Raw genomic sequence first — 25,943 nt, forward strand, 5'->3', positions numbered from 1 at the left:
TGCTGCAGTCACTGTGTCACCACCCCCCACCTTTCCCTGGTCCTCTTCTCTAAGGAATTAGCCAAGAAAAGGTTAGGTAGTCAGATGAAAACTGGTTTTACACAAAATTGGAAGATGAGCACATCAGATTTCAAAATGGAGAATGGCTATATTATTTCATAAAGGCCTAAGTACATTAGTACATAACTCACAACTTTTATCATTTTATGACTGCTAAATAAATCACATCATTACACAAATGCTAAACCACTGAGAATCACGGCCCTGCCAAGATGACACATGATCTTAACCAACAAAGCCAGTGTTAGTCTCCCTTGTACTCTGGCATTTATTACTCCCAGACATTTGCTATTAAAGCACAAACTACACAGTAGATCTTTTCACTATTGCCATAGATGTAACACGTCGGCCAATGAGATGGTTGTTGAGCAAGGAGCAGGTGTGGTCCTATTAGTGAAATTCTCGTGACTCCACGCGAGCGGCAAATCCCAATCATCTGTCATCCATGTGACGCTCAGTGAGGCTCTCAGCCTTTTCACACAAACTACCCCCTGACTCCTCAGGCAGCCATCAGCAGGGAGAGAGTCCAAGGCCAGCCCATCTTCCAGATGCCAAGATGAGATTCGCGTGACTTGTTAAAGTTCATAAAATTACTAACAGAGACTTTCACATTCTGATTTTGTAGAAGTTTTAGGCCACAAAGTCTTGTGGCTGCCTCGCTACGCAGACTCTGAGAGGAGATTTTGTGACAGTGAGGTCTCAGAAACATGACTGAGGATGGAGTCAATTCTCTGGAGACGGAGGAAGTTACAGGAAGCAATGAAACACATTGAAGCCTGTGAAAGTGAGTCGAGTCTTTAAACGGAAAGTAAGTTTTAAAATTCTACACTCCAAGAAAAAAAAACAACAACAAACAAACCCCAAGCTTCCTATAGATTAGCCTGAGTGGATACCGGAGCCTGGAATGGTGGAGGTGATGTGTCAAGAAGTCAATGGGGCGTGGGGGAAGAAGTCAATAGAAAGGAAAGAGCAGCTTTCTTAATTTTGTCAGAGGAGGCACTTTAACAACAACAACAACAAAGTCATCCCTAATGTCTTGTATTGCAGAGTAAAAGTTAGTAGGCCTTTACCTCACTGAGCACTCAGTCCCAGTATCATGGCAGAGATATCTCTGCACATAAGAGGGGAGAAAATACAATATATAGAGTTTAAGCTGTCTGGACTGAGGATTCCATTATATGGGGAACAGCTGAGGCCACCCTCAGCATTGACAGCCATTTGTTCAGGTGGTAGAAGTTTCAGCACTCAGGGTTAAGCAGGCAATGAAATCAAGTAAAGGAGAAATTTTTGTGTTTGCAAACTTTGACTCCACTGGGTAAAACAATCAAACACTTGCCAACGTATACCCTTCATTTTAGAATGAATACAGATTTTCTTTTCACATGCTCTGGGGGCCATTGCTGTCTTCAACTTATAGATGAATTCAATAACACATGATCCCTAAATGGCTCATTACTCTTTTCAGAACAAGACAAAGGTGAGAAGTAGACCTTAGATTTTGAAGGAATATTGAAGAAATTAAGCAGTCCAATGCACAGAGGACAAACAGCTATGTCTTGGAAAAGAAGCAGCCAGAGTGCTCCTCAGAGGTAAAGATGATAAAGCTTCGTCTCACATACTTTGGGCATGTTGCTAGGAGAGGTTATTCCTGGGAGAGGGACAGCATGCTTAGAAAAGTGGAGAGACAGTGAAGAGACCCTTGGCCAGGTGGAGTGACACAGTGACTGTAGTAATGCACTTGAGTGTGCTAGGGATTGTGAGGACGGCACGGGATAGGACAGTATTCAGCTTTGTTGTTCATAGGGTCTCAATGAGTTGTAGCCTCAACAGCACCCGATAACAAGGACAGAGGTGCACAAGGCATGGCTGAAAACTCACTCATTGCAGTCGAGATGGAACCAACTCCTAGCTGACCCTCAAGTGAGTTTTGGATGCTGTAAATGGCACACAGGAAACTGTCCATCTTCCTCTCACAGAACTGCTGGTGGATTTGAACCACCAGAGAGTTGCTATCTTTGGGCTAGAAGAACAATTCCCTGTAGACTACACCATCAGAGCTCCACGATAATAAATACATAAAAATGAAAACACAGATAATGAATAGTATCTTAGTTCTCTTCAAAATGTGTGGTTCTATTTGTGTATAATTCATCACCTTGGACTTCAGGGCAAAAAATTACTGCCTTTCACAAGTAGCTAAGTAAAAATGTACTTGAAGTAAGAGGTTGAACTATCTAAGAAAATAGCATCAAGAGGTTGGTGCCTGAAAAAGGTTAGAGTTTCTGCCTTCTAGAAATGTTACATTAGGAAACAAAACAACAATAAAAAGAAAGGAAGAAAAGTGTTGTATTAGGGCTTGATTCTATAGTCTGCATATAATGCTTCGGAAAGATCTGTTCTCCCAGGGGCTAATCCTATGACCCTCCTAGAGAACCATCAGTGTATAGTATTTTTTTTAAGGTTTATCCCATTTTAGCCCCTTGAGTGAAGACAGTAAATGTAAATGTTGTTTCCATCATGCTCAGTGGTGCCCAAATGGTTAGGAAGTCTTGTAAAATTGTACTAAGTAGTTTCTCCAACTTTATTCTACAATGAAGAGACTCATACCTGGGCCTCAGAGCTGGAGCTCTGCCCTCCTGCATGAATGCATAAAGACTCACTGGTATACCTAAGCCGGGAGGACCCACAGAGGTCTCCAGAGCTGGAGAGGTTTATAATGCACTTGTGACTTGATGGGACAAGGCTCTCGTGGCACTGCAGCTGGAATTCTGGGCAATTGCTGGCAGATTCAGGGCCTTACACAACAGAGAGGGAGATTAGGAATGTGGACTCTAGTCAGATTCACCAAGGATTGACTCTGAATTCTAGTATGTTTCTGTGATTTTAGATAAATTATTTTCTCCAAAGCCTCTGTTTCTCTTCATCTTTCAAATGTTGTCATATTCACCTAGTAAAATTCCCATGAGGACGAGTGAGATTATCAGTGAACTTTATATGCTGCCCCTGGAACAGAGTGAGTATTGAATGCCCAGTATCGGCGGCTACGATTTTATTAAGTAATACGCACTCAAACTTTATCTTATGACAGAGATAGTGAGAGCAGCATTCGTAAGACATGGTGCTTCAGAAAAAGCTGGGGATCCTCAAACTAACTGCTAACCCAAGAGCTTCTGGGAAGGAGTTAGTGACTCACCCCAGTGATGCAGTCCTGGACCCCCTTAACCTCCTCACTCCAGTGTGTATCCTACCTTGAGCCAGACAGACAGGTAGACACAGTTAACTGGTCCCATGTTGTGACTTAAGTGGGATATTTGCTTAAGATTTGGAGTTAAACAAACTGAAGGTGTGCTATCCTTTGGTTCCATAGCGTTTGGCTTGATATATTTTGGGTCCTCTTGGTTTCATTTTCTCCAGTGTTCAAGAGTGGAAGCATAAGAAGTGGCAGTGGCTGCTGAGGGTGTCACAGGACACCACTGACTCCCACAGTACTTCCCTGGCCAGGCTGGGAGTGTGCAAAGTCAGGTTTGCAGACAGTTTTGATTATGCTGTTATGCTGTAGGAGACCTTGTGAATGACTTGTTAAAAAAGCATAAGAAGCAGCAAGCAATTGAGCTGGCAAGAGAAAATAATGTAGCTATTAGTTATGAGTAAAGGAGCAAGGCTAGGAAGAAAGGAAGAGACACATGATGAGGGTATGACGGGGAAAGGGAAATATGAAGACTTGAAAGTAGAGGAGGAAACTGAAGAAAAGTGAAGTCTTCTGCTGCTGAGGAAGGTTAAGAATTAAGAAATGATAAATAGGTATTGAAAGTAGAAGTTAGTGGATCAGAAAGCCTCAAATAATCATGTTTTGGAAAGGCTTATCTGATCCATCTCCCTGTCTTCATAGTTGTAAAAAAGAAAAAGAAAAAAAATATTTTGAAGAAAAAAAATACTGAGGATACTTTTTGCCTTTGTCTCAGGTAGCTTCCTTGTTGAAGAAACAAGGAGGCTGGACTACATACAACGTATAAGATTCTTTTAAAATCTAACCAACAATTTATGAATATATATCATGGGCATATTTTTAAGATTCCTTATTTGGCCAAGATACATCACTGTGGTCTGTGTATTTACCAAGAGAGCTACATTGTGATGGATGACATGAATGTAGCTGATTTTCTTAGTTTTTAGAAAGTCAGGATCATAATACCTTCAGCATTTTAAGAAGCTCCTACCATATGATAACTGGAAAAAAACCAAAAAATCTCATCTTGACCAGCCCCAGTGGCCAAGTGGTGTTCCAGGACTGATGCTAAACTTTTAGGAGACAAGAATCTTAATCTAAGACGAAGTCCGGGAACTTTCTGGCGTCCCTTTGGGGGACTCTTTAGTTTGTGAGTTAGCCAACTCTATGATATCTGTTTCCTTGGCCTCCACATTTTCCATTAAGTGTAACATACTCGGAGAGAACTGAGGGCTGGCCACAATGTTGATTCCACTACTTTCTGAGGAAGTTTCTGTATCAATTAAGAGAGCAGGCTCATTGCTGACAGGATCTGGATTTAGGCCTGCCAGGGAGGTATGGCTGGACTCCAGGAACCCTGGGAGGCTCCACCTTTTCAGGAACTTATCATCATCATCAAGGTCTTCCTCAAAAGTAAATTTGAATCTATTTCTCTCAGCTTTGGCAGGGGCAGTCTGGGGACTGGGGTCTCCAGGAGACACAGACAGAATTGAACTTGTGGGGTCTTCGTGCTGCGCACTACCACTTGATTGAACCCCAGTAAATTCGTAGCTGAAGAGGGAAGCATTGGAATCATGCTGGTGGCCATCTGACTGGGGCCTTGGCGTTTCTGCCGCCGTGATCAGTACTTCGGGGACCTGAGGCATTTTGGTGGGAGAAGCTCTCACACTGGACTGTGGGGTCAGGCTCTGCAGCGTGCTTGTTCGGCTGGTTTCCCTGATCATGGACAGCTCTCCCATGCTGGAATGCAGCTTGGGGCTCCCTTCCAGGGAAGAGGACAGCCTCCGGGTGGGGGAGGCCCTCTGTGGGCTTCTCCGCGGCACATCGAGCAGATCCCTGGTTGGGCTGAGGGTGCCTGGCGGGAAGAGCGCGGAGCTGTCGCTGGTCTGCCTCCCGAAGGTTCTTCTCCTCGGGCTGGAGGGGTGTTCGTGGGCACTCAGGAACCTCTTGACTCTCCTGATCATGGAATGTCGATGGCCGTGCTTCTCGTAATCCCACAGCCATTCCTCACCAGGAATGTCGGACTCAGACAGCCTGAAACACACAACAATAAGACAGGGACTGAGCAGCTTCCTTTCAGAGCAGACTCAAAGCTCTGGTGTGTTTCCTGTGCAGATTTTGAATTTTAAATGTCCCTTTAACTTGAGACTGTTTAGCAGAAATTCTCAAACCTGTTGGTCTCAAGATTCTTTTTACCCCTTAAAAAAGAATGATTGAGGAACTCTAAATATCCATTATATCTGTGGGCATTTAATAGATTATGAATTGTATCTAAGATATTTCAAAAGCCCAAAGAGGTACAAGCACACATCTGTTAGATGATGTGACAACAGCCTGGTATATCATGTTATCTTTGGAAAAGTCCACCTTACATGGGGAAAAGAATGAGAGTCAAAGCAGCAAAATAGCATGCTAGTTTATTGAAGATGTGTGATTAATGAGTCAGAATTGTCAGAGTTTATTGAGCATTGGCTGTCAGAGAAAACAAGGAGTGTGCCAAAAAAAGCTCTTTGGAGTAGCTTGAGCGTGGGGTTGTAAAGGCAGTTAGCAGAAAGTTTCTCATAGGAAGTTGTAATGATTAGACCTTAAATGTCTTCAAAGGGAGGGCCTTACAAAGCCAGAATCTTCCTGTTGTTAGTTTTGCCTGGTAGGAAACGGTTACTCAGGTGTAGTGGGTCAGAAACAGTATTCTTTTTGGGAAAGTTTTGCAGCTAGAACTCTTTGAAATCTCCCTGTGTTTCTGTCACTGTTCTCAGGAAATTTTTCTCATATATAGCAAAGGATCATTAATTTTTATTTAATGTGTAACAATTTTAAAATGAAAACAGTTTGAGGACCCCGGGGACTGCAGAGATCCCTGCTTTGATTCTGTGTGTCCAAGTCGACTCTTAACTCCTAGTAACCCCACATGAAGTGGTGACCAACTGAAGGGTTTCCATAGGCTGACATCTGTATTGGAGCTTGTCTTCCTGTGGAAATGGGAGCAGATTTGAACTGTTGATTTCTTTGGTTACCAGTCATATGCTTAACCATTTCATGAGCAGGGTTCCTTACAGGGACAGCCAACAGTCTATCCACACACTCTTTGGAAGTCATTTATAATACTTTAAAAACAAAACTAAAAGGGGGGGGAGAGAGAGAGCAGGTATTCTTTTCCCTTATGAAGGCATCCCTTATTAAATTGCTCCACAAGAGAAAGATGGAGTCAAGGACTGTACTGTGCTGTGCATACCAGAGGGCAGATTTGTGCTAACCTGTAATGTACCCTCTATAGAGTAAGCAGCTTCGGCCAGACTGCAGTCATGTCTGAGCAAATGCAGTAGTGCTGTGCTGCATCATTAACTGCGCAGGCGCAGAGAGCGATCTGAGCAGGGGTCCGTGTGCACTGCTTGCACGTAACTGCATGGTCTGTGTGTGAAATGTGGCAGGGAGCCCCCCCCCCCTTTGTTCTGAGAACTCTAAGATCTTGGTGGGAGAGTTTCCTGGGTGGCTCATGGTAATGGCCTGCGGTAACGGCTCCTCCCTGCAGTCTGCGTAAACCTGAATTAAGGGGTATTTAAGCCCCTTGCAACTCTTTGGTTCTCTAAATTTATTTTCCAATTGGCCACTGAGTCTGAGCATCCGACATTGGTTAATTGCCTTGGATTTGACGTTTAAAGTAATGAGCATGATACCTGGGCTTGGACGAGGCAAAACGGTATTGTGCACAGAATTTGGACGTGACAGATGGGCAATCTCCTATGATTTACAGCCTCTGAAAACCCACTGCAGGGTCAGCTATGAGTTGGTTCTGGCTCAATGGGACACAGCAACAACAAACATATTAACATTAAGTCAGATCAAGGAGCTCTGGTGGCACAGCCCATAGAGCCACTAACCAAATGGCTACATCTATGGAAGTTCAAATTTACCAGAAGCTCCTTGCGAGAAAGCTGGGCAGTCTCCTCCTTTTGTGATTTACAGTTGCAGAAACCCAATGGAGGGTGACTATGAGTTAGAACTGACTCAACGGTGTTGAGTGTTTGTGAAAGTTGTGGCTCCCCAGGACCCACAATCCTTTCCAAAGCAATGAATCATAGTTAAATTCAGAATTGAATGTAAATAACAGCTATCATATTCTGACTTTGTGACATGGGTCAGTTAAACATCTTGCATGCATTGACTTATTTAATCACAACAATGCTCTAGGCTGGTATTACTCTTCACGTATTACAGATGAGAACACAGATGCTCAGGGAGAGTCATTAAACCCACACAGCTAACCACACTGCCAACCCTAGAGGCCTGACTCCAAATCCACTGAAACAGCAGTGATTTCCCATTGGCTCCAAGGGAGAAAGGCCTGGCAATCTACTCTATAAAGATTAAAGCCCGTGGGGCAACTCTGTTCAGGAGATAACTCCACAGCAGCCAGGAACAAGTGACAAGCTAGAGTCCAGAAGCAGAGTAACGAGTAAAATACCACTCTTGCCAGAAGTAACAGGAATATTGACAAGTAAGCAACCTTGGTCTATAATTTGCATGTCTGTCTACTCAATTATTGTTAAGGAAGGAAAACTGAACCTTTGAAAAGAGTACATTTATTGTGTTAGTGGGGACTTGTGAGTGGGCTCCACTTTTATGTTGATGGATTTGCTGTTGCTAAGAATTTCTTGCTGTGTTTTTAACATTTAAAAATAAAGCAGATAATCCTGTCATCTGAAATCTCCTTAAGACTGAAATAAAATGGACAATTGAGGCAATGATAAAGGGCCCTCTGGGACTAAGATCTACTTTTACCTCAGATTACTTGGTTGTTTTATATGTCTGTGGACTTAGTGTAAATGAGGTTCAAAGAACAACTTAAGCCTTCTGCTTAAACTCTTAGTGCTTCTCATGCTGGCTCAGGGGAAAAGTGACCCTTTATGGTGAAAAGATACTTTTAACACTGCCTGGTGCATTTTATGTGACATAAGGAAAAAATTGCAATGGTATAATATTGATATAACCTGAAAGGGCAAAGTCAGTGGCCAAAGCCAATGACATTCCTTTGTGTTTATGAATAAAAGATGGGTAATTGAGATGATTAACTAGCTCAGTGTCCTGAGACGGGGTTCTATTACAGCTGTGTGCTGTTATTCTAAAGCCCTAGTGGTGCCCTTGGCTACCAAAGGGCCTCCTGGCCCACCGGCCATGGGCACGGCTCAGATTCTGTTACACTGAGTTGAGAAACGCAGACTCATGCTTCGGTGGCCTCAGTGACCCTGTCATTGGATTTCCTTAGGTCAAGTGTCCAGTCACACTTCACAGGAATCCATTTAGTTAGGGAGGACACCAGGGGAGGGATAAGCCCAGTTGTTCGCTAAGATTGCCGTGCTGGATGTGCTGTGCCCTGGGACGTTGAGGTTGAACTGGCAATCTCTCTGCATTCCACCTCCATCTGGGGTCTTGTTATTTATTTGGTGTTCATTTTCCTTAACCACCTCTTTGGAACATAAAATATCTTATGAAAGACAAGCTACTCAACATCTGGGAAGAAATGGTTATAGTATTATACAGAACTTTCTCCCTGCACCCTTGTGTCCATTCAGTGGCTATGTTCATTCAACTGGGGCAAGAAGAAGACATTCATGGGCCACAGAATGAAGAAAAAAACCAGAAGTTGGAAAGAAGAGACTGTAAAAAGGCTGGTGCTCTCTTTAATGCTGTACTGAACTCACTGCATGCCTGCCCAGTGAGTTGATATGGACACATGAGATTTATCCACTTACCTAACTACATGGACTGAGTATCTGCTATGAACAATTTATTGTAGTGGGTACTGTATGGTCCTCCATGGACCACAGTAACTTAAAAGGAATGAGAAGCATGTATATATACACATTCCCAAAGAATCCTTCTTTTCATTCTTTTTTACTCTTGGTTGCTTTATTATTTTTACTTTATTTTGGTTAAAATATACATAGCAGAACATACTCTATCCATTTCTCCATGTACAATCAAATATAATTGATTACATTCTTCACATTGTATCACCATTCTAATCATCTCCGTTGTTCTAACCATTGAGTTGGAATTCACTTATAGCGGACTCTCTAGTGGGTTTTTAAAAGCAGTAAATCACACAGGATAATATTTCCCACCTTTCTCTCATGGAGTAGCTGGTGGATTTGAACCACATGCCTCAGCTTTGAAGTGTGAGAGCTCTCTAACCATCTCTCTTCATGTCATGTCACTACCACTGACTTAGGCTAACCAGCCTCTAACCTTCCTATCCATGCTTTAGCTGCCGTTAACAATTTGTTCTCTGTGGTGTGAAGTGTTTCTGTTCAAAATGACTTTTGAAGCCATTGACTTTGACTCTGCCACATGGTTAGGTAGGAACAGGCAAATAGGGTTTGTAAGTCTATCCTTAAGGGGACAGGGAGTGTGCTGCTAGCGATTCCTGAGCCAGCCAGATCAAGATCTACACAAGAGTGACGGCACGTTCGCTGTGGAGCTAGGGACCAACATGAGACAGAGCTGACTGGGGACTGCGGTCTCACTGAACCAGAGGCAGAGGCCTTCACCCAAGTTTGCTGGAGGACGAAGGGAAGCCACCAGAACTGGCAGGACTAAAGACATTTTGTAACACTGGCCAGAGCCATGAGGCTGAGGGTCAAAGGGCCTGCAATCAGGCTTTAGAAGTCTCCTCACTGGAGCCCTATATAACAGAGTGGAACTGCTTGATAGACTTCCCTTGGCTGTAAGCTTTATAGCAACATATCACCAGGGTTTTTTTTAGGCTAGTGCATTCAAATCGTCTGCCTTTTAGTTAACAGTCAAACATTAAACCACCGCACCACCAGACCTTCATTGATACTGAGTAGGAATTGGAGAAGAAGAGAAGGGACCTGGTTCTACTAGTTAGTAGTTGTGGGTTCTTAAGCAGGCGTCCTATTTTCCCCATGAATCACTTTGTTCATCTGTAAATGAAGGGTAACATTTATCTTTCAGGGTGACTTTCCTTCTAGTTATTGCCTGGCATGGTGTACTCATGTGGTAGGGCTCTTAGGTTATTCTTCCTTGATCCTTGGATCAAAACTCATTCTTTCAATAAAGAGCTGGAAAAACAAATGCCTCCTTTGTCCAGCTGAACTCTCAAGCTACAGGGATAAGCAACATGAATGAACTTCTCTCTCCTAGAAATGCTTTGGCTAAGAACTGTGACTGTAGAACTTCCTTTACATTAAGTTAGAAACTGAATCTTTGAGAGAACTCTGAGTGGTCTGTGATCTAGGGGTAGTTTACGCATCTTTTGAATGGTGAATAATGTCCTACTAGTCTTTATGGCTCCAAAAGTATAATAGGGAAAGTACCCACCTCCATGAACCTTCTAACAGCTCCAGTGATGGAGGGTTTCATTGTCACACAAAATGCTCATCTCCTCCTTTCTCTGATAATCTTGATTCTCAACATGATAGCAGAAACCAAACTTTAAGAAGAAAATGGCTTACAGTTCAGAGCATAAAAAAACAGAATAAAAAATTTTTACCTCCCAACTGAAAGGTTCGAATGTACCTTTGATGTCCTTTGATACTTTCTGCTCTTTCTGTTTTGATTTTTAAATTGTAATAAAATCCTGAGCCCCAAATAAAATGCCACTTAAGAGTCCTGAAAACAATGACAGCAGAAATATTATATGATGGAATTTAACTGCCCTCCTTATATTGCCATGTATTAGAGAAGGTCAGCTTAAAAGAGATCTTTTGTCTGGAACTCATCTGGACTGAGATAAGCAGGTAATCAGAGACAGGAAGACGTTCATGGAAAGTGCCATCCATTTCCAGAAGGCAGAATCTGACAACTGTCTCTATGGCAATGATGAAAGTGGTTTCTTTTGAGAGCTTGCAGAGCCAGGAGAGCTGCTGCCCGGCCTGACACTAACTAGTCATGTGATCTTAGGAGACTCACAATGGCTTACAGCATCCTACATGGTAAACTGGTGATCACAATATTCTACCTGCTTGACTAGAGAGTTGTTTGAGAGTTCAACAGGGGTGACATCTATGGAAAAGCTTCAGAAAGGAGAAACGATAAAGAAGATTTTGTCAATGACTGGCAGATTTTCAAGTGTGGTTTTGCCTAGTGTCATTGACTTCTTGGTTAGAGGAAATGCGTGTCTGGCTGAAGGTCACTCCTCTTTTCCTGTAATAGCGTCCTTCGAAAAATAGAATCATACCTCAGAGATGTCACTTTAACACAATGATTATCTTAGGAGGGAAAACTTAAAACAGTCATTTAAAGGTACTGGATCAAATGGAGAGGAAATATTAAGGGAAGTGGAGGTGTTAGAGGAAAAGAAGACAGAGTTGATCAGGCCACGGTGATTTCGGGGCCAAGATGGCATTGACCTTGGTGCTCCACTGACCAGCAACTCATCAACCCTGCAATATACATTTATTGCCCAATATAAACCATCAATACAGAAATATAAGATAAATGAGACTGAGACGAGTTACACCATATAGGAGACTATTTTTGAAAGGCAAGAGAAAGATAGTTGGGGAGAGAGAAAAGGTAATTTTAAGCCAGTCATGCTAGTTGGTTAGAGTTGACTCTAGATGGAATGAGAACAAAATTTTCCATATATTTCTATATGTCAAATTGATGTCTGGATTGGCATGTGTTCTTATTTTAATATCAAGTGCTAAAAACCACAATGACTTTGCAAGTATGTATTTGCAACAGTTAAGTACTTGACTACTCACCAAAAGGTTAATGATATGAACCTTGGTTAGTGACTCCATAGGACAAAGACTTAGTGACCTACTCCCATAAAGATTACAGCCCAAATATCATAAAGGGAAGTTCTACTTTGTCACATGTTGTTGTTGTTATGTGCCATCGAGTCGCCTGAGACTCATAGCGACCCTATGTACAAGAGCCCTAAACCCTGCTCTGTTCTGTGCCAATTGCACTGTCTCTAACACACCCACCTCAATTACCCCAGCACTGAATCAACCCACCTCATAGAGGGACTTCCTCTCCTGCGCTGTCCCTCCACCCTCCCAAGCATGATGTCCCTCTCCAAGAACTGGTCCCTCCTTGAAACATGTCCAAAGTATGTTAGATGAAGCCTTAGAATCCTTGCCTCCAAGGAGCAGCCTGGTTTAACCCTCTCCAGGATGAATCTGTTTGTTTTCCTAGCAGTCCATGGTACCCTCAATACTCTTCTCCAGCAACACAGCTCAAAGGCATCAATTCTCTTTCTAACCTCCCTAGTATTGTCCAACTCTCTGATGCATAGCAAGTGATCGCAAAGACCATGGCCTCTATCAGGTGCACCTTAGTCTCCAGAGTGACACCATTGCTCTTCAGTACCCTGGAGAGGTCCCTAACAGCAGACTTTCCCATCGCAATATGTCTTTTAATTTCCTGGCTGCTGGTGCCAAGAGTGTTGACTGTAGAGCCAAACAAACTAAAGCTGTGAACAATCTCAATCTCATCACCATCTATCCTGATGCTGCCAATTGGTCCAGTGGTGAGAAGTGGAATTGGTTCAAAAGCACCCAATAGCAGTAACACTTTTAAAACCACCAGCCTCAGTCTCCTATCCTTCTTAATAACAAAGATCTGAGGGTATGAGCAGCCATGATTTAATTCTAGACTGTTTAAGAGATTCTAGGGCTGGCCAAGGCTTCAAAAGACTGTACCTCCCCTGGTCATAAGAGAGGAAAGTCTGGAGGCAGCAGGCTGAAGATTCAGCAGACTTCCACATTGCCTTGGGATGTATGTGTTCAATATGGAAAGACCAAAATAAACTTGATGACTTCAAAGTTTTAATGCATTTTTTTTGCCAAAGCAAGCTTTTCTTGCACAGCAATTCCTTTCATATTAGTGTGATCAGGTAAATATAGAATGCAAAGAAACTGAAGGGTAAAACCAGATGACACTTGGCTGTGTTTCCTTTTTTCACATACAAGTGTTATTTTGATGACTTCAAATAATAAAAGGTCACTTTAGCATAACAGAATAGAAAAAATTTGAAAACTATGTTTAAGGTAATAATTAATGATAATAAAAATATATGCTTTGTGTATCAGATGTATTGTTTTCAAAACTGCTACTGTATTCAAAGGCAGGCACCTTGGAAGGAGCGGCTCATTTGCCTGAGAGCTCATTAGGGTAGCGGCACACACAAAGCAAAATGTACTCGTGTCTGAAAACCTGTTAGAGGTGACTGCTGTTATTTTTAACCTCTGCTCTGCAGAATTCCTGTCAAAGCTTTAGCCAAGGATTTGTAATACGACTGGCGAGATACTTCTCAGACCAAGTTGCAAGGTGAAGGGCTAAGGGTTATCAAGAAAATCCAGTGTGACAGAATGGTGTCCCATCCAACCCTCCCCTCTACTCCCCTTAGTGGACAGTTTCAAGCTCATGAGCAAGTTGCACTTGAGCTGGCAACCCTTCTACTGCCTTTTCTGATGCCTGATCTGAGGGCTTAGAGCAAGGATTATGGAAAATCTGGTTTAACAAGTGGCTTTAGAGAGTCGTATCTAGCTTCAGACTATCTTCCTGTTTACATTCCCCCCAAATTGGCTGCCTGATGCACAAAAAGAAATTATGGCAAAACTGGGGCTGTATTAAAAGATCCCTTCACTCTTTCTAATGCTGTTGTATTCTATAGATGTTTTGCTACAAAAGAAAATTAAGTTATGTATATTTCTGATGAAGTTTAAAAGGTGAAAATGGAGTGTAATTGTGACCCACCGTCAGCATATGAAAAAAATCCCTAAGTTCTAAAATTATGAAATTACTACACATTCATCTTCTTGCGAGGTTTTGCCTCTTGTTCCTTTCTGATACAGTAAGTAAAAATCAATATTCCAAGAGTCTGTTTTGGTTGCAGACAGTGATTTAATATTTGAGATTTTTTTTGTTATTTATAACACAAATGTACAATGCTGTATATGTCAAACTTTACATTATCATGTGAAGCTAAAATATTTTAATGTAGCTGCTTAAGAAAGGATTACTGAATAAAATATCAATTTGGTAGTATATTTTACCACACTTTTATGAAGTCCTGGCTAACTGACCTATTTTAGTATATTTTAACTAAGATTACTGAGGATACCAACTAGAAATCAAATCTCTGTATCCATTAATATAAATATATGTAATTGTAGAAAACTAACTGTATTATTACTGTTATGCATAATAGAATTTTTGGTAAGTAAAAGTAATTACTTCTGACTTTGTGAACACAGTTTCACAGTATCAAACCTTCAATATATCCCTCAACTATAAACCAGAAGGAACTCTTTTATAATTTAAGCATTTCTCCTCTTTTCTAACTGGGACCTTCATGGACTTCATAGACACTACCTATAAGAAGATTATAATTACGAGGAAGGTTCAACATAATATTTGAATCACAGGGAAAAAGGCCCATTAAAAAGTGCTCTGTGAAGAGTGCTCTTTGAAGGGGTCTGCAGTCAGATGTTTAGAGTTTTCAGGCTTGGCGTGTGCTTTTGGACTAGTAAGGCCATTAAGCAAGTACAGTGCCATGTTTTTGCATTGACCCTGGTAGATGCAAACACACAGTGACCTTGGAAGACCACATTTCTTTCATAGAGTGGCTGATGGATTCAAACTGCCGACTTTGGGGTTAGTAGCTTGGTGCTTAACCACCTTGCCACCGGGTCTCCTTGTACCCTAATATAGTGTAGTATTAGTGTAGACCCCTAATACCACATGTGTGTGATCCATCTTACAAGCAGCTACAGACTCTCTTCTCCACAATTTCACACCTGTTAGGTGTCACTGATGCATCAAAACTCAAGCTCATACTCTTTGTTCCTGAGTCAGAATCAACTCATATTTGACCTGCAGTGGGTTTCAGAGGTTATACTCTGCAGGGGAAGGGACTGCCTGCCCATCTCCCAGGGAGCTGCTAGTGGATTCGAACCAACAGAGGTACCGCCTTTGGGCTGGCAGTACAACTCCCTGTAGACAGTATCAGAGCTGACTCTGACTTACAGTGACCCTGCGTACCACAGATTGAACGAAACCTAGCCCGATCCTGTGCCATCTTCCAATCTCTGCTGTGCTTAAGCCCATTTCATGAGGGTTCTTTAAATGCTCTTGGGTGTTACCTGCTTTATAGGTCTGCTGTTTTGATTTTCAAGATGTGATAAAGTTAGTTTAAAAAATTTCAGATTTTTAAATTTCTATGTGTTGCATTTTTTAGAGTCTTGAAAATTTGTGCTAGTGGATACTGTGAAGATAAGTGTTTTACTTCAAGTCAGCTGTACTAGAGTAGGTCTGGGCCTTGCTATTTGTTTTATAAATTTTTATTTTCTGCAATGTTAGTGTGAGTTTTAGCATTCTAGGGTTGTCCTGTAAAGTTATTTTATCCAACATATGTGTTTATTACTGTCCCAAGAAGACCCATTTTCCCTTTCGGGCTTGGGTTTCCTGTGCATCTATGGACAACTCTTCATCGGGCTGCTTGCAGGTGTTTTCTTAGTCTTGGTTAGAAGAGCCTCCATGGTTAAGTTAATGAAAAGAGACCTTCATTAAACAGCAGATAAGAAAGTGTTCCATATTATGAGAAAAGAACAAACTGGACACATAATTGCAATGACCTCAGGCACGATAGTAACTGGAGTTGATCCTGAGTCATAGCTCCCCTACAGACCTGGTAGAACTGCCCCACAAAATCTCCAGGTCTGTAAATCTCTACATAACCAGCCTGCCACATCTTTGTCCCACTCAACACCAAAAGTTCATGGCTGGCAAGTTGAGTCTGACTTCATAGCCACCCTGGGTTTCTGAGCTTGTAAATCACAGTCAATGGGAGACTGACCATCTTTCTCTCTCAGAATTGCTGGCAGGTTTGAACTGCGTTTGGGTTAGTAGTGCAGCTTATTATGGACTATGCCGCCGGAGCGCCCTCCTTCTCCCACAGAGTGGTTCAAATGGCTGACCTCTTGGTGAATAAGCAAACACTCTAGTCATTGTGACGCTACAGCTGCTCTATGCATAACAGGAAAAGGTTCTTCATTTCTCAATTAATTTATAGGATGGTTTATTAAATAGAGATTATTTGCCACACCAAAACCATCAACACTGATTAAATTCTCAAGACTGAATGGTTATGAAAGCATTTTCAACAGGCTTTTTTTTCCTTTCAAGGTGTTGACCATGACACTGGCTTTTAAAATACTTTTAACAAATAAGGATGGGGAAATGGAACTGCAGCATCTGTCTGATAATAGCACATTACAATCTAGTTTTGAAACAGTGGCTTTTTGGTCTCAGATTGGACAGGGAAAGAGACATCTTGACAATATTTCATTTGATAATTTGGTTAGAGATTGGACAGAGAAAGAGAAGACTTGATAATATTTGACAAGTTTATGGTTAGATGAGAGTTACTGGGTAGGCTCGTTAATGAGCTCAGCTATAAATCAAAGCTTGGAGACCATCTAAATCTACCTCAGAAGAAAGATGTGACAATCATCTGGAATTTCAGTCACTGAAGGTCGTGTAGTGTACAGCTCTCCCCTGACACACGTGGGGTGGTCATGAGTCAGACTGGAAGGCAGTTTGCTTTATATAACAGCTGTTGGTTGTGCCTCACTAGATGCTGAGATATCATCTCCCTTTCCTGTAGCTTTGTTGAATTCACATCTATTCTCTGCTCCTTCCCTTGAGCTCAGGAACTGAGGCAATAGTCCCACCTATGACAGGAGCAGGGAGCTCTGGGGGCCTAGTGGTAAGGAGTTGCACTGCTAACCCAAAGGCCGGCGATTCAAATCTACCAATGGCTCTTTAGGAGAAAGACTGGCAATCTCTTCCTGTACGATTTACAGTCTCTGAAAGCCCACTGGAGGGTCAGTTATGAGTTGGTTCTAATTCAACAGCATTGTGTGAGTGTGCGATTACAAGAGAAGATGGTCTCATATTTCTCCCACTGGGCAGCTAGGTGGGTTTGATTTCAGACCTTTTATTTAGCAGTCCAGCTTAACCTATAGTGCAACCTGCACCAAACAACTCATTGCCTTTGAGTTGTAACCAACTCCCCACTGACCTTCCAGTTGGTTTTCAGGGGCTGTGAATCATACAGAAGGAGATGTCTCATCTTTCTCCTATGGAGCTACTGATGGGTTCAAACTATCTGCCTTTGAGTTGACTGTGAAACTCCTTACTCACAGAGCTCCCTACAGCACCACCATGGCTCCTTACATATGCTCAAGGCTCTCATTTTAAAATGTCATAAAAGAACACAAAATAAAAATATACCATCCTACTCACCTAAAACAAAACCAAAAAGCCTTTCCTTGATTCCATGCTCCTGACTCACACTACATGACTCTCCAAAATCAAGAAGGCTGGGCCAAGTACACATCACTGTGTGTGCATACGACTTTGCACACTCCTCTATTGTTAAATTGACTTTATTGTATTGTAACTTGTCTCTTCATCATGCATCTGAGGTTAAAAATGGTCTTTTTTATTATTACCTACCTCTAGCACTTAGGGAGCTCTGCTGGCATAGTATGTATAGAGCTGTGCTGCTAAACCCAAAGCTACATCTTTCTGGAAGTTTGAATCTACCAGTGGCTCCAAAGGATAAAGACGGGCAATCTCCTCCAGTGCAACTGACATCCTCAGAAACAATGATATTAAGGGGTGGGTTTTTTGTTTTTGTTTTTATATCTAGCATCTGAAATCTTCATCCTATTTGCCATTGGGTTGGAACTAACTCATAGCTTACCCTCTAGTGGCTTGTCAGGTTTTCAGAGGCTGTAAACTTTAAGGGAAGAAATTGTCCATTTTTTCCCCCCTGGGGAGAAGCTGGGTGAATTTGAATTGCCTGTCTTTGCATTAGCAGCTCAACTCCTTAATCATCAGGCCAACAGAGTTCTGTTATAGAACTCACCATGTAATAGAATTGAGAAAAAATTTTCATAAGCAAATAAGTGACTCAAGTCCATAAATGAAGGTACAAATTTGAACTTGAGAGCAAAAGGGCCAAAAACTTACTTCAGGTCAGTAATGTATACTTGGTAAATGCACAGAAAATACAGCAATACATTGAACATTGTTCTGAGTATAGTGAACAGAATAACTGTTCCCAAGGCATTCCCTTTCTTAGTGGAAATGAATGGCGTGCCAGCTGGGAAAGAGAACATGAGGCAGAGTAATTTCTCAGGTTGTCTTGGCTAGTACTTTTTGATCAGTTAATTTTTTTATTATTGTCTTGATTTTTTAGTTTTGGGGTCATGGGATTATGGCCACGAACTAGAAACACTGCTATGGAAAAAAGGGAAATTTAATTTAAGTAGAATTGAAGTGAACACCTTGAGCAGAATATGAAAGTGAACATTTGTTTATCCTGGGAAGAATTTTACATTTCATCAAGCAGTAGGCACTTTTCTAAAAAGCTCACCTCAGAAGTGACACCTGCTCGCCACCCAATGTAAAGAGTTCATTTATTCGGCCAAGCATCACCACTTGTGATACCAAATAATTCTTACTTTTCTCTTGCAGAGAGCTTCACTCACTTGACTCTGACCTAGTAGTTAATGGTCAGAGATGTGCTTTTTCTGATTTTGGAGGACAGACACTGTCAAACAAAACCATTCATTTTTCTGATAATAGCAGCTTCATTTTTGTTAAAGAATGACTTATTTCCACATGATTATTTGGGACTACATCACTTGGTCCAAAGATGACATGGCTTGGCCAATCAAAATATTATCTCTCCATGTCATTAGTGATTAGTTCAGGAATGGGCATGTTAGCCAAACATGGCTAAGCAGGGCAAATTAAACTCAAATATTGTACTTCTGTTTGAAATGTTTTAAGTTCAAAAAGAAAAAAAAAAAAGACGTGCTCTTTCCATAGGTGGTGAGCCTGGGGCTGCTGGCTACTATTTTGTCACTAGGAGGGCAGTGAAACCAGCCATATGTTGTCTAATATCCAATCAGGACTGTTGTACATAAGGTCGCTTTGAGTTGGAACTCATCCAACAGAACCAAACAACAACAATACTCAATTGTGGGAAGAACTGACACTAACATATCAAGGAGGACATTCCTGTGACTCTTCAAAGCCTATATTCTGCAGTGACACCTCATAGAGTGTAAGACTGTTTCAACAGTCCACATTCACACAGAAAATCAAGATCATCTGATATTTTGCCTGATACTTCCTTTGACTAGTTAGTTCTGACAGGTGAGTTAAAAAAAATCTCACAGAGTCTCCCTCAATAGAATCTGGCCGTTGCCAGTACCACTTACCGTCATGCCAGCAAATATGCATCTTCAGAGGAGTTTTCTCTGACAACTGATAATGTTTTCTTCATTCTTAGAAGCCCTATTTCTAGGCTTTCCCTTAGGTGTTTTATTTTCTGTAGCAAAATTCTGATATGAGTTTAATAGAAAATGTTGTTGCTGTGTGCTGTCAAGTTGGAACCAACGTATAGCTGACTTTCCAGTGGGGTTTTTAATCACATGGGAAGAGACCGATCATCCTTCCGCCTCAGAGCAGCTGGTGGATTCGAGCTGTACACCTTTGGGATTGCAGTGTAGGTTCTTACCACTAGGCCATCAGAGCTCCCAATAGAAAAATAGATATTTGGGTATTTATTCTTTCTGAATCTAAGTTTAACATCCATAAATAAGAGATCTGTGAGTTGAAAACAATAATACATTATAGCTATATAACAATACAATATAATCTCTAGATGTATTCATATTTATAATCCCATCTAATCTTCTCAGTCATGGAGAAAGATGGGAAACTCCTCCCATGCAATTAAATGCCTCTGAAAAACCACTGAGGAGTCAGTGATGAGTTAGTTTCAACTTAAAAGTACACACAAGAAGAACAATCTCTCAGTAATCTTCTTGGGGTAGATTATCTCCTAGGTTTGGGAAATCAGTAATTCTATGTTTCTACATAAAATAAGAGAAATACACTTCTTAATACATTCTAAAGATCATGGATATGGATATTGTAAAATTATGCAACTAGAATAAAAACAGAGATAAAGATAACCATCATGAGACAACAGGAACAAAGACTGGATATTAGAGATGGAACATGCATGTTCATGTACAGAGTTCTCATAACGATTCTCTAGCCCTATCAAAGGTGACAGTCTCTTCTTTTACAAACTAAATCATACAGTTCATACACTAATCAATGTTTAAGGTAGAGAGATAAAGTAAAAAAATTACCTTAAAAAAAACCTCCCAGAAAAACATTTCTTATTAATTTCAAAATTGAGAAGGTTGTCATATGTAAGGGAAGGTCATCACTGAGGAACACATTAGTAAATGCTGAGAAGAACATGTAACAGGAAGTTATTCTTCAAGAAAAGTGAATGATGGGCTGGAGGTAGTGAGTGTTTGAGCCCAGGAGCAGCACGGAGAAAGAGAATCCAGCCTTAGAATTATCTCCAGAAGCAGAAGCAAGAGCAGCACGGAAAAGCCATCTTCCTCTGGGGCTTCTTCTGAGGTTACAAGGCAAGTTCACTGAGTTGATTCTGACTCACAGTGCCTCCTACTGGGTTTCTGAGGATGTAAATCTTGACTGTCCAACTTTCTCCTCTAATACAGTGGACACGGGGTCTTTGGGTTAGCGAAGGAGCATTCTATGGATCAGGTCACCAGAGGTCTAAGGAAAACCTACTGGCTTCTAAATCCTTCTCATCATTTACCTGAAATTGCATGCTCAGTTATCTTTCTCTTTAGGTCTAGAAAGGCTTTCAGCATCAGGGAGGAGTGTAGAGAAGGAATGCCACAAGTCATTATTTGTGGAGATTAGCAGATGTTTGAGCTCTGCTGGAGTTTGTAGGAACTGTGCTGCTGACTTACAGACTTTGTTCTCATTCATACACAGCTTGCTTTAGAACATTAATTACAATTAATCAACAACATTTATTATCACATCTCATCAAACCTAACCGTGCCTTGCTTTTCCCATCACCCTACCCATGTATCTACTAATCTCTGCTCCCCTCTCACTCCCATCCCACCCCCGCCAACCTCCCATGCCAGTTTCTATGTGTAAACTTTTCTTTAGCTTCCCCCTCAACCATGAGTATCTTGTTCCTTATCATGAATTACCGTACCTCATTCATTCCATAATGTTCTTTTCATTTTCACTTTCTATCTATTCACTGCCTACTCTTTTGTGGGTCAGGTCCACCACCAGCTCCATGGGAGAAGGGGAAACAATCTCTTCTTGGGCAATTTATAGCCTCAGAAACCTAAAATGGCCAACAGTAGTGAAAGGAATCCTGCTAGTTCCAATTTATCATCTGTTCTTTAGGAGAAAGACCTTGGGATCTGTTTCTGTTAAAGGTAAACTAAATTCTCATTGCCACAGAGTCTATTCCAACTCATAGCAACCCTCCATTTGAGGGACCACTGGTGAGTTTGAATTACTGGACACACGTGGCCTTTTGGTTAGCAGCAACAGTGTGGACTCTGCCACCAGAGCCCCTGCCTGTCACAATTACAGCCGAGGAAACATTACTCTGTCACATGAGTTGTATGAGAAGGAACTGGCCGAGGAAACATTACTCTGTCACATGAGGTTGTATGAGAAGGAACTGGGTTGGCAGCACACACCACCACCACCTAAAAGTGTTGGAGGAAGAGTCTTCAAGCTAGATATCCAGAGTAAGGAAAGAAGAGGGTGGGGAGAAGACAGAGAGAAACAGGACATGGACCTAGTCCAAAATCTGTTTAAGGCTGCCTTCAGGAACAGTAAGCCACACTTTTGTCCAAAGTTGTAAGAAAAATGTCACAGAGGTTTCCCTTTTTCTTCTATCTAGTTCTTTTTATTTTATCAAATATGTGCAAATTTTCCTTTGTTTCTTAGAAACTGTGGCATCTGTCTTCAGCAAATATATTTGTTTCTCTTATATTCACACATTTCATCAAAATCCAGTACATGATAAGATTTAATTATTCAAGAACAGTGCATGATTAACTTCAAGTCTCATTCATAGCTAAAATATATAGGAACAGATAGTTATATTAAAACTATGAAACAGATTTACTTGTGCATTGAACATACTTGGACTGAATTGCAATCTTAGAGAAAATATTTTATAAAATTTATCCCATTTCTTAAAATTAGCGTGTCTCCAAAACAGCCTAACTCAGCAACTACATATGGTATTTGATCAAAGAATATTTCTTAGAAACACATTTAATTGAGATAGGAATTTAAATGACTCTTCAAGTTGATAGTGGGGGTGCGGGGAAGGAGGAGAGTTTTACAACCATGGCAAAAAAAGATTGCCATACTAGGAAAGAATAGCAAAACAGAAATTGTAAAATTCAACTAATTATCAGTGAGCTGGGGATGACTTATAACTGACTGTCTATTGGATTTCAAGGCTGTAAATCACAAAGGAGAAGGCCGCCCATCTTTCTCTTGGAGCTGCAGTTGGATTTGAACTGCCAGGGTGTCATGGCCTTTGGGGCTGCAGCAGACCCCGCTATGAACACATTACACTTCCCTAAATGCCAGGCTTAATATTGATTTAAAAAAAAATCAGAACTACTATACTTAAACCAGAAACTACAATCTCTTACACCTTGAACTTCTTAATTCTATCTAAAATTATGAAAAGGCTACATTTGTAAAATAGAATATATTTAATAATAACTGAGAACTGCCATGAAAGTAACTTTAATGCCAAGGTGTAAAAAGATCAGGACAGTGCCTTACTTGTTTTCTAAATACTAGAGATTGAAAGAAACACACTTACCCCATTTGGGTGGTTGACCCCAGAAACGAGGGTATGCAGTAGTCGGCAGCGGCCAGTGTGTATGGTGGCCGAGCAGCAGAATCATCCCAGTAAATGTCCTTCTTCAGCTTGGGGAGGCTCATGTGCATTTCATCCACAGCTAAAAGAGAGACCTAAAATCATTGTTAGAATATTAGAATAATTCAAATGTGAATTATAGAAAGGAAAGGAGTAAGTTCCCATGGATGGAATGGTCGGCTAGGGTATAACCTCTGTAAATATTCATGCTTACTGACTCCAGTGTTGACACAGAGAATTGTACAAGTTGGTGCACTAGAGGACTTGGCCATGGAGGTATATGCTTCATCAAGACATGTGCCCTAAGGGGAGGTATATCTTATCTGGAAGAAAGAGAAATACTTTCTCCATTGTTCACCATTGACATCTTTTTCTACTTTGTCCAAAGTGACCAGTTTTCTAGTGGCCATCTTGACATTATCAAGACAACTCCACATATTATAGGAAAGTGAAAGATTCTCAACATTCCATTATGTTGACAGTATAAACATATTTACAATGGGTAAGCAATTTGATAGTATATAACAACAACAATAACATCACTGGTAGCCTAGTGGCAGGAAGCTGTGCTGCAGTCCCAAAGGCACATGGTTCCAGTCTACCAGCCGCTCTACAGGAGAAGGATGGACAATCTCCTTCTGTGTGAATAACTGCCTCTGAAAACCTGCCAGAGGGTCAGCTATGGGTAGGTTTCCACTCGAAGGTATACAACAACATCATTTCTTATAAGTCCTGAACTTTCCATTTGTTTGTTTGGGAAAATGTATCTCTAGCCTGGTGCTATAGAGGTTTCTTCTTTTGTCTTTGACAAATTGTTGTGTGAAGAAATTAATAATCCTTGGGAACCTCCATTGTTTACAAATATTGAGGAGCCTTGGAATTATATTTTCCCTAAGAGAGAGACAGTCTGATCTGTGAAGTGTGAGCGTCTTAAAGCACTGGGCAAGGACTGGACACAAATGCACACAGGCCTTAGTCAGTAGGATGGTCTCGGGAAGGGAATGGACCCAGGAGAATCTCTCCTGAATGCCCTCACTATGGTTCTTCATGCAAAGCTTCTCTAGTATTGTACTCTCTGGTAAGGGCCTGACACCTATTTGGTGTAATTCTGGTAGACCTGAACACAAGTGGCTTAGCCTGGGCCCCTCATGGCCAACTGCTGGAGACTGAAGCGATTCACATCAGATAGTGCCTGCCTGCCATGTATGTTCGTCTCTCTGGGTTGCAAAAGAAAACAAATGAAATTAAAGCCACTGATCTGTACTGAGATGGAAATTAATAAAGAAACTGGCAATTGGCTTAAAATTCTACTTCTCTCATTGCTGCTAAGCCAGAACGAAATCATAGTTGATTCTCTGTTGGGTTTCTGAGGATGTAATAAATTGCACAGGAGGAGTTTGCTCCCCCCACCCCCCGCCCACCCTAGCCCCTTCATGCCCATCTTGAGGAACCGCTGGTGGACCTGAACTACCAGAGCAGCTCCATCTTTGGGTTAGCATCCCAACTCCCTATGCACTACGACACCAGAGCTTTTCAAATGTCTACCTGGAAAAGACTAAGTCACAGTTCATCTTTGAACAATGTGGGAATTAGGGCCCTCAGCATCCTGCACAGTAAAAAAAAAATACACATATACTTTACAGTTGACCCTTGAAGTGGGCATATACTAGAGAGGACCTGTTCAATAGAGATGATTAGTATCACTTCGTGTTTAAAGCGAATACTTACACCACTTGAGCTCACTGAAACAGCAAAAGGAAAAGACCAATGTGCACATAAGCGGACCTGAAGGGTTCAAACCTGTGCTGTTCAAGGGTCCACTGTACACAGAAACTGACACCTGGGAGCTCTGTAGCCCCAACAGAACAGAGACAACAAATTAAATAGCAGATTTATTTCATTTACAGCTAAAAGTCAGTCCATAGCCTGAATTCAGAGTCTGCTCAGATTTGAAACATGACTGTGATTCATTCTTAATGTAAACGAAAGAAAAGCTCCTCTAACCTGCAAATTTCTATCAATGCACCAATTAGTTTCAAAATCGTCATCATCTTCTCCAAAAGGGTTGATAAGCTGCTCGGCTACCTGCAGTTAAAAACAAAATAAATCCATCAGAAGGCTTAAGAACACTAAGACTGGAGATTGAAAATGATCCCTCCTTTACTCTCTGCTTCTTTTTGTTACTTTCCTAATATGAGGCCTAAAGGAAAGAGGGTAGTTTGACAGACACAGATAGTGATCTGATTGAAACTGGCACTCAAGCCATGACTGATGTATTGATGCTCCCAAACTGATCTGTCAAGTCAGCGGGTGAAAATGTGGGATCCACTGTGAGAGAAACCATGAACTAGTTAAGAGTCAAATGACTGATCGTCAGTACAAATCAAACCAATAAATATTGGGGCACAGATACGTAAGTACTATGTTAGATATATTTTTTATTAATTTTAATGAACATTTACAGAATTTTTGGATATCCATTCATTCATTGTTGTATTTTTCTCCCTGCCCACCTCTCACCTCCAGTTCCCTCCTCTCTCTGAAAAGTAAAAGAAAAATTCCCTCATCGGTATACAATGCCCCCTCCCCACCAGTACACTCCACTATGAAACCTTCACTCTGGACTCCCGTCATAGCCATAATAACCAATCATATATCGCTTTTATACTGTTCTCTCCCTCATCTGTTTCAGTGCAGTATACATAATTTATCCAATTTTTCTCTGTCTCACCCCAACCCTGATGAGGCATATATGCTCCTGTTTCAAATAATTTACACACATTCATTTGACAAGAGGAATTGCAAACATGAGGAAGGTTAAATAGCCAAGAAAGT

General features: G+C 41.2%; 1 protein-coding gene across 1 annotated transcript in view; it reads right to left on the minus strand.

Moving 5' to 3' along the window:
- Nucleotides 1–4,383: 4,383 nt before the first annotated feature.
- BEST3 (bestrophin 3) overlaps nucleotides 4,384–25,943 on the minus strand; it is a 50,872-nt gene continuing 29,312 nt past the window's right edge. Inside the window, exons 7-9 of the mRNA XM_006886108.1 lie at nucleotides 25,113–25,193; nucleotides 23,052–23,203; nucleotides 4,384–5,320 (exon numbers count right to left, since the gene is read on the minus strand). Of these exons, the coding sequence (XP_006886170.1) occupies nucleotides 4,384–5,320; nucleotides 23,052–23,203; nucleotides 25,113–25,193 (1,170 nt within the window). The remainder of the gene's footprint in view (nucleotides 5,321–23,051; nucleotides 23,204–25,112; nucleotides 25,194–25,943) is intronic.

This window comes from Elephantulus edwardii, unplaced genomic scaffold, assembly GCF_000299155.1.
Source record: "Elephantulus edwardii isolate Elephantulus edwardi_28Jun2011 unplaced genomic scaffold, EleEdw1.0 scaffold00047, whole genome shotgun sequence".
Taxonomy (NCBI): Eukaryota; Metazoa; Chordata; class Mammalia; order Macroscelidea; family Macroscelididae; genus Elephantulus; species Elephantulus edwardii.